Source organism: Odocoileus virginianus, chromosome 1 (genome assembly GCF_023699985.2).
Source record: "Odocoileus virginianus isolate 20LAN1187 ecotype Illinois chromosome 1, Ovbor_1.2, whole genome shotgun sequence".
In the NCBI taxonomy this organism is placed as follows: Eukaryota; Metazoa; Chordata; class Mammalia; order Artiodactyla; family Cervidae; genus Odocoileus; species Odocoileus virginianus.
In genome coordinates this window covers 101,898,458-101,911,061 of record NC_069674.1, presented here as the reverse complement: position 1 = coordinate 101,911,061, position 12,604 = coordinate 101,898,458, and the positions used below count along the sequence as shown (strand labels likewise).

The 12,604-nt window shown below is 41.3% G+C and overlaps 1 protein-coding gene across 3 annotated transcripts in view; it reads right to left on the bottom strand.

Moving 5' to 3' along the window:
- Nucleotides 1-418: 418 nt before the first annotated feature.
- Nucleotides 419-12,604, bottom strand: part of CDK6 (cyclin dependent kinase 6) — a 248,240-nt gene continuing 236,054 nt past the window's right edge. For all 3 annotated transcript variants that reach the window (XM_070471667.1, XM_070471655.1, XM_070471664.1), the window contains exon 8: nt 419-10,668. In XM_070471667.1, coding sequence (XP_070327768.1) covers nt 10,522-10,668 — 147 coding nt within the window. In that variant the 3' untranslated portion in view covers nt 419-10,521. The remainder of the gene's footprint in view (nt 10,669-12,604) is intronic.

The following is a 12,604-nucleotide window of genomic DNA, read 5'->3' as shown; positions in this document are numbered from 1 at the left end:
GCAGAATTGGATACGTCTGAACACACACCCACACAGGCGCAAGCAACATTTCCAGCGTGAAATCTTTGTTCTTCCCCAGGTTATCAGCAATTGGTTACACAAACCTTTTTCATAGTCTCAGTCTGGAAGTTTCAGAAAGGACTGCTCCTGGTGCTTTACTTATTTTTGGGTCTTCAGTGATTACCGCAGTCGACTAATTAGAGCTTACTAAGTATGTGTTACGGAAAATGTAAGTTCAATGAGTAGCTACTTTTAAACATTTGAAGCCTGAAAAGGAGGCTCTTAAAAATTTGAAACATATTCTGCTAAAACTTGCAACTGTATGTTACTTTACTCATAAGAATTACATTTATTTTACATTAAAGCAAAAAGAAAAATAGCTAGAATAGTAATTCATCTCCAAGAAAGCAGATCAAAATTGCTGTTTTTATTATTTTTATTTGCTACCAAGGGTTTTATTGTAAGAAATACAAAAGATATGACAAATATACAAACCATTGTCTCTTTTTTGCCTCAATTCAGCTTGTGCATAAGTGAAAACAATGAACTGGACAATGACATTTCAACACCAATTCTTAAAAGACAATGAATTCCATTACCTGACAATAAATACCTAAATTTGCATTCTAGCACCCAGTAAGACATCCAGTTTCCAAAGGATTCTTGATCTGTAACCCTCTGAATTTTCTGATACGTTCCATCGCTTCAGTCACCACCGGTAGTTCCTCTCCAAACAAGTCTTAAGAGTAAGAGCTAGGAGACCTACCTTTGCCCTCAGCAACCTGGGTCATCATGCACCACTTATTTGAGCTAATTGGGAACAGATCGCTAGCAATGGTGGTATTTAATGTGTGTTTTGGCGGTCCTTGGATTACATATCTCCCATGACACAAATACCTACTTTTCTATTTTCCTCTTCCAGTGGGAAGAGTCTAAGTAAACTGACCTATATTTTCATCTAGCTAAAAGGAAGGAAGCAAAATCACTCAGTTCAGGCACTAGGAGGAGGCTAATTTTACAGATTGGCTTTCTTTTTTTTTTTTTTTCCTTTTCTTTCTTTTCTGTTTTTTTTTTTTTTTTTTTGCCTCAGGAGGGCTTTCTACGAGGTTGGCCGCTAGAGTGAGATGGCTCTTTCCATTCTCCTGTCTACACCCGAGGTCATTTCTCTTTGAGGGCTAAGTGACCTGGGTATGTAGGAAGGCCCCTGCTTGTGGAGAGGTGCGCTACACCCACACTTGGGGAGAGCACAGGGCTTGTGGACCCCGTGAGGAAGGCCACCCCGGTGAACCTCACACAGGGTGGGAACTCTCCATCTTGTGGATAGAGAAAAGAGTGGAAGCCGTATCTACCACCAAGCCATCTGCCAACATTCGGGTAAACCTGTGTCCCCGGCAGTGAGCTTCTGCACTGCTTCTCCAACCTGCTGAACCCAAAGCACCGGAACAGAGCATTCTGTAGCAATGTGAGCAAACGGAATGAGAGTCATTTCGCACCTTTAAGGAACATGCACCCTTGTAAGTCTGTACCCTGATATTAAAATAGCAGAATGAGTTTCAAGTATGAAGAAATACAGTGAAAGGATAGCCTGTAGATGGATAGAAAACAGCAGCCTGGAATGTGCTTTATATTCTTGGGTTAGTTTCTCTATTTGCACCACAGCCGAAACGGAATGCTCTGTAGAATGACTGGGTTTAAAAATCAAGATCCCTATGAAGAGGCTAGAAGGCATTTGTGATTGGTGTCCTGACTGTTGTCTGTGTTCAGCACCAGGAAGCTTCTTTTGAGAACTATGGCCATAGGGATGGTGGCCAAGCCTGGACAGGCATACCTGGGATGCTTAAAGCATCTCTCGTCATGTCCCTGACCCCAGAGTACAGCAGAGGAGAATGAAGAGCAGCAGATGGACAGGCCAGGAAGGGGGCAGGGAGCACTTCCGAGGGAGGGAGGGAGGGAGGACGCAGAGGCTGGCGGAGCATCTGTTATTCTGGGCTGGTGCACACAGCCTCAACTAGTATCTGACATGCACATGCGCAATCCTTATATCTCCAGAACCGTGATTTCAGACACAGAAACCAACAAGTCAGAAGCCCTAATTCAGATTTTCCTCTACTTTAAAAACATCTATTATAAAAATAAGTAAAAAAAAAAAAAAAAAAAGCAAACAATAACTTCCTGGCTGCAACAGCCTTGCTGAAATCTAGAAGAAAGTTTTAACTAGGCCCTATCGGAGTGTAGAAACACCAATACATTTTAATGTGAAAACATGCCTTTTTTTTTTTTTTTTACACATCTTAGAAATGATAAGCCTATAAAATCCTCTAGTCCTACTCGGCACTCTACAGGAACCGACATTGTGCTTTTCTTAACACATACTGCTCTTCTATACAAAACACTTGCCTTGTAACCTTCAGGTCAAAACTTAAAATAGCAGACATGCAACAAGCTTTTGAGGTGTTAGGGACTGTTGGTGGTTAAAATTCCATTGCTGACAATGTACCCGCAGCCCTTCTTTGTTTTAATGACCGGACTGCAGTGCTTCTCTACAAAACCACCTTGCTTGAAGCACGGAACCTTGGACTTCTCCCATCTGGCACGTCCTGGAAGCCTCATGGCACAGGCTGGCAGTTCTGCTTCTACAGAAAACTCACACATTGGTCTCTTTTCAACAGGGCTACCTGCTCCCCCTACTGTACCCAACACCTATGAGGGCACAGATTGAGTGTGTGTGTGGGGGATGGGCTTCTTCTCTTGGGCAGCTAAGCGGAAGTGCCAACCAGGCATCTGTCTCTACCTGCCATCTATTATGATGACCACCTGGCAGAGTTCCTAACTGAAGGCCTTATTCGATGCTTTGCTATCTGCAGTTTTAATTTTTGCTGTATTTCACACCATAATATATGCATACTTGACAAGAGAACAACTACAAAGTTCTTTGCTTTAATTCCTTTACATACTTATAAAACACCTAGACACAAAAAATACTATCTCTATAGACTTAAATTCTACTAATCATGTTAAAATGCATGCAGCTTACTTGGGGGCTTAGTCTTAATTTTAATTTTCTTAGTTCCATCAAGACCATGATAATGAGCATTAAATGCAAATCCTAATGCGGTCTGCCTTCTGTTGTACTTTCACAGGACTAATGTGATTGAGAAATAAATAATATACATGAACAATAATAGAAATAATTTATGCAAATGTAGAACAACTTGGAATAAAAATTTCCCACCGTGTTAAATGCTGATCCTAGGAGTAGTTGATGCTATTCATTCCATGTGCTAACTAACAGACTTATCACTGGTCACAGAAAAATAAATGAATACAAAGTAAGTTAAGGAATTAAAATATTCCTGTATACATTTCTTGCAAACACAGGACCAAAATGGCAAGATATACAATACAGTTGGTGGGGGCAGGGGGTTCAAGATGTGTATTACTGCTGGGCTCTATTTTCCTTATCCAGAGACTTCAAAGTCAAATTCAGAGTTGCTGGTGATCACACAAATATTGCTAGTTAATACATATTATTGCATTTAATAAAACTTAAGGTTAGAGACTTTCAAGTAAGGGTATGAAGGGTCTCTTCTGGACTGTAACCTAAGCACTTCATTGGGTTTGGCTAGAAACCACAGAGTTAGAAATGATATAACTTGTGGCTTTAAGCTTGCTGATTACGGCCACAATCATAGTTCTTTACAGCATTATGTAGTTATGTGTCCCCTTCAAGAAAAACTACATTTGACAATCCAAACTCCTTAAATAGGGAAGGGGTTGTTTGACAAACAGTTCACATCAAAGGTTCCTCTAAACAGGAGAGTCTCCCTCCTACATAACATAATTTGCTCACATACCTTTATTTACCTGACAAAGAAAAAGGAGAAAGAAAAAGTTTGAAATTAAAGAGTTAGGAGCTTTTGCCAACTGAGGATGAAGCAGAAAATAAAATTTTCCAAACAAAACTTTTCCAGGCATATCTTTTGCCATCATATATGTAGAATGATAGAAAATAAAAAAATAAAAAATCTTTCCTGTAATTATACATCTTCTCTTAGAGAAAAAAAAAAAAAAGCAGAGCTTAGAGCTTGAGAGATGCCTGATAGATAGCTTGATAGAGTAGCATCTCTTTATACCCGAACTTTCGGAGAATTGTGTTGTACTTATTTATGCACAGAAGACATCGTTTGCCTCTAGGGACATTTTACTTCCTAAGACTGCAAAACAGATGCCTCTGAGACAGCAGCAGGGCAACACGGACCTCGGACAGTAATGCGCCGGGTCTGTAATCAATATCAGGCACGAACAGGTGAGCGGTGGGCGGGTCTCAGTCAGCCCCGCCCACTGACCCTCTACGGCCAAAGGGGCGGGGCGACGGCGCAGCGCTCGGCAGGCTTCTTCGGTGGGAGGGAGGCTTTGAGCAGGAGTAAATAAGGGTTCAGACTGGCCCAAATGATGACAGACTGGAGGTTTGAATTCGGCCTTCCACTGAGGGGCTTAAACTGGGATCTTCTTCAATGGGATTTTAAGAAGAGGGACAGGCCGACGATTTGACAGTCCCCAGTGTGTGCGGTATTTTGACTTAGTATAAATTACCGAGACTAGCCAACTGGCTGCTCCGGAGAAAAGTGAAGCAGGGACTACGGAGTTTCCGCCGCTCAGAAGGAATAAACGGCCTTGCGCTGGCTTGTGCTGAGGGAAGGCTGGGAAAATAACATGATTTCCTTCCTTCTAAAGTTCAGTGACACTACGGAAGAAAATGACTTCTCAAACTGACTAAAATCATCAGGTGGATAATGGTGTCTGAGCAGATCTGTGAATTAAAACAAAAGTCTATGAAAACATATATATTTTTATAACATGAAGTTGCTTCACAAATGGAGATATCACTTAATGTAGATATACTCCTAAGTTATTAGCTCATAGGCTTAAAGAAAATTTAAAAAAATTAAGAGTATCTTGTGAGTTTATACTTGTGACTATACAAATTTGCAGGTCTTTTAGTATTTTAGGGCTCTGTTTCAGCATAGCAGATTTTTGCAAAAGTAGTTTGGTCTATTTAGTAGCTGCTGTGTCACTTAGTGTCTGCATCTGATTTTTTTAGTTAGGATTTTTAAACTGGATTGTGTTAACGGCTACCACAGTAGGCGATGGGAAAGCAGCTGACATGGGATATACATATTGTGCCTGAGGCCCCTGGAGGAATCTTACACTCCTAACAACACTATCCTGTTCACAGATGAGTGTTGCCTATTGAGTAATAAGCCTGTCCAACTTTCTAACTTCTGGACCTGGAAAAGTGAGGTAACTAGATACCTCAAAAGATGTTTCATGAACAAATGAACAACTAGGCTCTCTTCATGCACTTAAATAATCAAAATGGGTGTATTATGCATCCTCAAGAACAATTTACTTGTAGACAACTGTTCAGAACTTAGCTAATAGCTAAAATATCTAAGTTACAGAACATTGTGAGGACTATGAATCATCCTGAAAAACAGGTGCTAGGCAAAAGTTAAATGTATGCAGAAAAATAAAGTTAGAGGCATAGCTCAGATTCCATACCCCCCTTCAAAGTGCCACCTTGTGGAATATACTAGAATAAAACAAGAAAGGCCATCCCTTAGGACAATGTGAATTTTAAAACAGACATGTGAAAGAAAAACCACTTCGCCTTCCTAACATATTGACTTAAAATTGCTGTACTAGTATTTAACTAGATGGTTGGGAAAAAACTGTGTTTATTTTCAGGAGAGTCTTGTTATATTCTCGAAGGCCAGAGCACCAGTTATTAAGAAAACATAAATATGTTGATGGACGTCCATTCTTTTATCTAAATTAACTCTCAGGGAATGCTAAGAAATAGAAAACATTTGAAAAGCTGACTTGCACTTCATTTAAAAAACAAAAACTAACTGAGGAAAACATTTAAAAATCAGACCCCTCCTCTTTCTCCATTTTTTGTTGTTAACAAAGGTCAGAAGATGGATAAGGCCAAAGGAATATTTTTGGTTTATTTTCTGAAAAAGGACAAACTAGAAATGCTTGAGATATAGGTGTGTAATAAAACCAGGTTGAAAATTGCATGCAGAAAAAAGTGAAAATTCTATCTGCTTATGCCTTTGAGGAAAACACCACTGCTAGTTATCTGGGGACTTAATATTGCTTGGCAGGTTTATGGGAGCCTGAAGTTTTTCCACTGTGGGGAAGGAACATGTAATTAATCTTCCTCATCATGTGTCTGTATGTACTGAATGCACATGATAAATGGTTTAGGTTCCACAAGTTTTCAAAAATCTTGGTGGCATAGGAAACACATACCTTTAAAAAATTTACTTAGTTTTTAACAATGAACATTCTAAGGCTTGCACAACAAGAGTAGCTTCACATGGCTGTGTCTTCCCATGAAATGTGGAAGGAATAGGGGTGGTTTAACTCGCTTTAGCTCAACCTTTGAAACGATAACTGTTTGGAATGGCTTTTCCATAAAATTTGTTTTTGACCATATCACGTTCATAGTTGCCAGGTGACTTTAACTAAAGTATACATAACTTTGAAACTATCCTTCTTTGAATACCTTCATTTTCTCCAGAATTTCCTCTAGCCACTGCCTAGTATCTTCTGGTTTTTAAAAAATTTAGAAATAATAACATTTTAATTTTTATAAAGACACTATTTTATGTCTTTAAGCATTCTTTTGAATTCTATCAATATCTGGAATACATAATATTCAATTATTTCCATTCCAAGAAATTGTACTAACACAATTAAGTAACTACAGTGGCTTATTAACTTTCAACATTCTTTCCTAGACCCACCTATGCAACATTGGCCTGTTTTTGGAAAATGAGACACTCTCATGTGCTTATAAAAATTACAGTAAAGTCACTTAAAAAGAGAAGCAATTCTTTAGAGAAGAATTTTAGTATGTTTACGATATTAGGAAGCATACATGATTTAATTTCTATTAAGAAATAATTGTCATTAGTGACTTTTATGGGTACCCCTGTTTAAGAGAAGTAGCTATAGTTAGTTAAAAACTCAATTTAAATCCATTATTTAAGACTCAAAAGTTTGGTCATATTTAAGTTTTTTTCTCACCAGGATGGACAGTATCACATTCTGGAGTCATATCATAAATTTCTCTATTAAAAGGTCCATGTTTTATTTAAGATAGTAACATCCCATGCATTCTGAAATTTTCATTTTTACCCAAAACGAAGAGGCTGAGAATCAGGTGAATATTTTGAACTATTTTTAGTATGTCACCTGAGGCTAAGTGAAAAATCAGTCATTCAAAATGTCTGTTTCCCGAGAGAAAACCATGAGAACACAGGGGGCTAAAATGGCCCGGAGCTTTCTTCCGAAACAGGTTCTCCGCTCCTTGAGTTCCCATCCACTTCAAAGGGGGAGGCCAAGTGGGAGGCCCCGGTGCACCGGGTTCTGACAAGCTCTTGGGGATTGTGTTTTTAAGATTATAAGGTTCCAGCCTTATTACCTTTGCCAGGTGAGAGCTTATGATGCCTAAATGGACTCTTCACATGTAGGCTGTTACAAGTCCACCCTGGCACAGCAGTTCCCAACGCTTGGGCCGCTAGATCGAAATACACAGAAACGATCGGGCAAACATTCTTGTCCCCATCCTAGTAAGAAATGCAAATGTGATTTCAAGTCTGTCATCCTGTTTCTTAGAGCTATAAGCTGCTTCAGTGTAACCCTGGGGCGATATGACCTTTTCAGCTAATCACTGCCTAGCTTTTGGCAAAGCTGTCTGAAACCATATGTCACAGAAGAATAAGCCGCATTCAGTAAGCTTGTCTCTTCTGCTCTATGATTCAGAGTGTCCTAATGGCAAAGGTGCATGTGTGGGATCTGGGCCTCAGAAGTGGTGAGCCGGATGTGAAAGACATAAAATAAAAAGTAATCACTCAAGTGCAACAACCGCCAGGATGGAGGAGCTGGGGACAGACTCTAACGAGTTCACAGTTCTGCCTTTCACAGGGTAATTTGGCAAGTATCTAAATGTTCATGCTTGAAGTTTTCTTTACAAACACCACCAATAAATGAATCAGGAGCATATGTTGGAAATAAAAGTTGGACTTTTTACATGTTTAAAATGCTAAAGAATGCTGAAAAATTCCAGTTTAGAACAGCTGCATTTTTCTTGAGTGAACTTATGAAAAATTTTTGCAAAAGCCAAAACCCAAGTTATGTTCAGTCTAACCATGGATACTCATTGCAAAGCTCCTGATGGATCAGTGCAGTGTTTTAAAATTCAATTTCCAGGCCCCTGGTCTTTATTATTTTGACCCCCAATCAAAGGAAAGGCAGAACTCATTTATCGGTGTCCCCCCCTCCCCCGCCCCCCACTTATCTGGGTAGACCACAAGTACATTTGCCTCGAATATTCTGGGTCCATTATATCTCAAGCATTTACAGTGATGACAAAACATAATCTCGATGCTGTCACAAGGAAGACTGTAAAAAAATTCTCATGGCCCATCTTCTCCTTCATAGCTAGATTTAGCAAAATTTTCCTTCTCTTAAAGTTATTGAATTAGAACAATATTAAACAATATATAGATATTAGAAAAGAATGGGTCCTGACCCAGAAAGCTCTCAAAGAGAAAAGTCTCCTAATTTTTCTCTTGTTCAAGATAGTCATATACACTATTAAGTTCTGGAGAACTAAGAAAGGCCTGATTATGCATAAACATCATATAGAACATTTTCTTCTGAGGGAAGCAACGTCCATTCTTTGAAGCCCCTAATGCTAAACACGATCTAACTGTTTCACACACGCGAAACATGAATTGGCAAGCCAAGGGAGCTAAAACTTACCAAAGGATACTTCATCTCTGTGTCTTCTGGTTACTAGAGCTGACTGAGCACTAACTACGTAGACGGCAGAGATGGCATGGAATATATAGTACTGTGGAGAAAAATGGCAAGAGGAAAGGTAAAGCTGTTCACAATGCCCAGGTCAGGCTGGCTCTGCAGGGGGTGGGGAACGTGTGTAAGGCGCTAGAAGTGAGCACAGCCTGGTGGATGGAGAACAGGTAATTTTACAGAGTAAATATACATCCCTAAAAAATAGTTCAGGACGTTCCCTCAGATACTACACTGACAATATAGTCTATAAAAATGCAAAACACTAAGTAACACTTTAAAGCAACCTACATCTCAGTGATGAAGAGCCAGTCTTCTGCTCACTGCCTAGGTAACAACAGTAAATGCCAGGAAGCTTGCAGTAGCGGGAGAACACATGGGATTCTGTTAGGGTTGTGGAATTGGAGCCATAAGCCATCATCTGAATCAAACTATTGAAGAAAGGTTCACTGGAGGAAAGAAAGGAGGAGATGCATGAGAACAGCCTAAGCAATCTGTCATTAACTGTGTAAGGCTAGTGAAGTACATTAGACACGCTGGGGGACAGATAAAGATGTACACTATGCATTCAGCAGTGCACTGCAGAAGAAGTACAATGTAAAAGGCGGAGGCAAACTTAACACGGCATTCCTGCCTCTGGTCAGAGAGAACTATCCTCCCAACTCAAAAAGGAAACAGTTCCTGAAAATTCCTAAAATCAAAACCAAAACAAAGTAACAACAAAAACCAAAAAAGAAATAAACTCCAAACCAGGAAATAAAGGCTTTCTCTATTTTTTTTTTTTTTGACAATTTTACCTTGCTGAGGTACACTCCCTAAATCTATAGCAAGCTTATAAGGGTATTCTTTAAAAGAAACAACCAAGCATACTATACAGGATAAAATGACAAGGAGTAAATGCAGCTTTTTAAAGAGTAAATAGCACATTTGCTTTCAGAAACAGGTTTCTTAAAAGATACTAGAATTATGTTTTCTTTTTGCTGTGTGTATAAAACTTCACCTAGATGGTGAACCCTTTACTATTAGTGAATTGACTGCTTTTGACCAGAAAAGAAATGCTAAGGACATAGGCTCAATTTTCTAATTTGAGAAGTCCATTTTAGTGGATCTGCTATAGTCAACAGACACCTGTTATTTAGCGGTCACTTTGAGACTTTAAGATTCAATTCTCCCTCTTGCTTATAGAAAGTAACACTTTTTAAGAGATCAAGAATCACACATACACACGCATGCACACACACTCACTCAGAAGTACCAAAGCAGGCCCCAGCAGCTACAGAGAGATTACACGTGCGATCTCACTCAGCTGTGCCCGGGTTGCTCACGTCACACGGGCAGCATTCAAGATCAGAAAAAATGAAACGGCAGCACAACGGATCAGCAGCTTCTCTTCTGGAATTCTTCCAGGTTCTTGAAACAAACAGACACACAAACAAATGAATGGACATAAAGCTGCAATCACTCTTGCATTGATTCAAAACAGTAAACGAGGTGGTTCCCTCGGAGAAGCAGAGCCCATCCGGAAGACAGCAGCTAGGAGGTCTCCAGCCAGCGATCCTCGACAGCTCTGCAAGGCTTCCTCGGGGGACCCCTCAGCCACCAAGGAGGTCCTCCGGATGATCAGCTCAAGGCAGGTTAGGCGGTATTCATTTCCGAGCTGTTCTGGCTGGGCGGCAGGTGGGAATCCAGCTTTTCCTTGCACCTCTCCAGATCGTGGAAGTAGGGGTGAGACAGGGCACTGTATGCTGATATTCTTTTGGCTGGATTAAATGTCAAGCACTTCTGTGATGGAGAAAAAATAACAGTGACATAAAACACGTCCATGTGCTTACATAGTTATGTATCTCTTCACTGTCATGTGTTAGGAGGAGGGCTTGGCAACCCACTCCAGTATTCTTGACTGGAGAATCCCATGGACAGAGGAGTCTTGCAGGCTACACGCCAGGGTCTCAGAGGGTCGGGCACAAATGAAGCAACTTAGCATGCATAACGAGAATGGATATCTACTTCCAGGGACACTAAATACAACGTAGAGAGTACTCATCTGACGTTGTTGTTGAGTCGATAAGTTGTGTGCCACTCTGCGACCCATGGTCTGCAGCCCACCAGGCTTCCCTGCCCTTCACTGTCTCCTGGAGTTTGCTCAGATTCATGTCCGTTGAGTCGGTGATGCCATCGAACCATCTCACCCTCTGCTGCCCTCTTCTCCTTTTGCTTCATCTTTTACATGTCCCTAATGTATAAACTGCCCCTCAGGAAAAGGCAACACCTTTTGGATTGCCTGTGGACTGTTACCTACCCAGATTTCTTTCCAACTCAATCATTATTATTACAGCATGTGGGGGTGGTGGTTTAGTCGCTAAGTTGTGTCTGACTCTTTACTGTAGCCCGCCAAGCTCCTCAGTCCATAGGATTTCCTGGAAAGGATCCTGGAGTGGGTTGCCATTCCCTTCTCCAGGGGATCTTCTCAACCCAGGGATGGGGATCTTCCCAAACCAGGGATTGAACCCAGGTCTCCTGCTCGGCAGCCAGATTCTTTACCACTGAGCCACCTGGGAAACCCTTATTACAGCATGCATATAACTTTAGGGAAGTGATTTTTCTAATGCTAGCAAACTTGGTGCCATAGGCAGTCTTCACCCTGATTTTTCACTCTGCCCAAGTTTTATCCATGAACGGGAAATGGAAAGGGGTTGCCTTGTTCCGGTGTAAGGCTAATTACTGAACACAGGGCCAGTGGAGGGGCAAGTAAGGGCTAAACCTAGACCCTGACCATCCCGATCCACTCGCAAGTCATGTAGCCCACGCTAGGGCTGTGTCTCCCGGAGGAAGAGATGGCTTCCCTCTAATTCATGTCAAGGTGCCATATGGGCTAGCAGTAGCCGCGCAGGGAGACCACTAGATTTAATTCAAGTCACTGCACTATTTCAGGCTGCTGACCAAGTGCGGGCAGAAGGTGAGAGGAGAGGAAAGCGGCCATCTGCCTTCCTAAGCTGCCAATACGCAATCAATTAGTTATTAACATTCCTCTAATTTCAGTTCCATTTCCACTCCAACCCCAGGTAATCGTGTTCTTCAAATCCTCCCCCTCTCCTCTACCAACTCCTCCAGCATGCCCAGCAGGTGGTCAGCACTCACTAGCGATGAGTAACACCCCAGCTATCCACACCACTGCCTCAGGAGCTCCCAGGGAGCAGAGAAGCCACGCAAGCGCCTCCATCCTTGTGACCAGTGTCTGTTGGCGCGGCTGGCGATCTGAGATGTCTCTGAATCTCAGTCTTCTACGTCAGTGGTCCTCAGCCTTTTGGGCACCAGGGACTGATTTCGTGGAAGACAGTTTTTCCACGGATGGGGGTGGGGTGGGATGGTCTGGGGACAATTCAAGGGCATTACATTTATGGTGCGCTTTATTTTTAATCTAATGCTACTGCTGATCTGACAGGAGGTGCTGGTCCGTGGCCCAGAGGCTGGGGACCCCTGCTGTCTGTAATCTAGCTTTAACATTATCACAATTAGGTAGACCTCTTCCATTTAATCTGAGCCCTTGAGTCTTTCACAGTCCTGATTGGATTAGGGACTCCTAAAACTCTGCTGAATACAACTGACCTAGAAAAGTACAAACAGAAAATCCTACATTTAACTTCAAGTGAATTTTTGGGTCCCCCCAAATCTTATTTATCCTGAGCTCCCCACCAGTCCATGGATGCCAGCTTGTCTT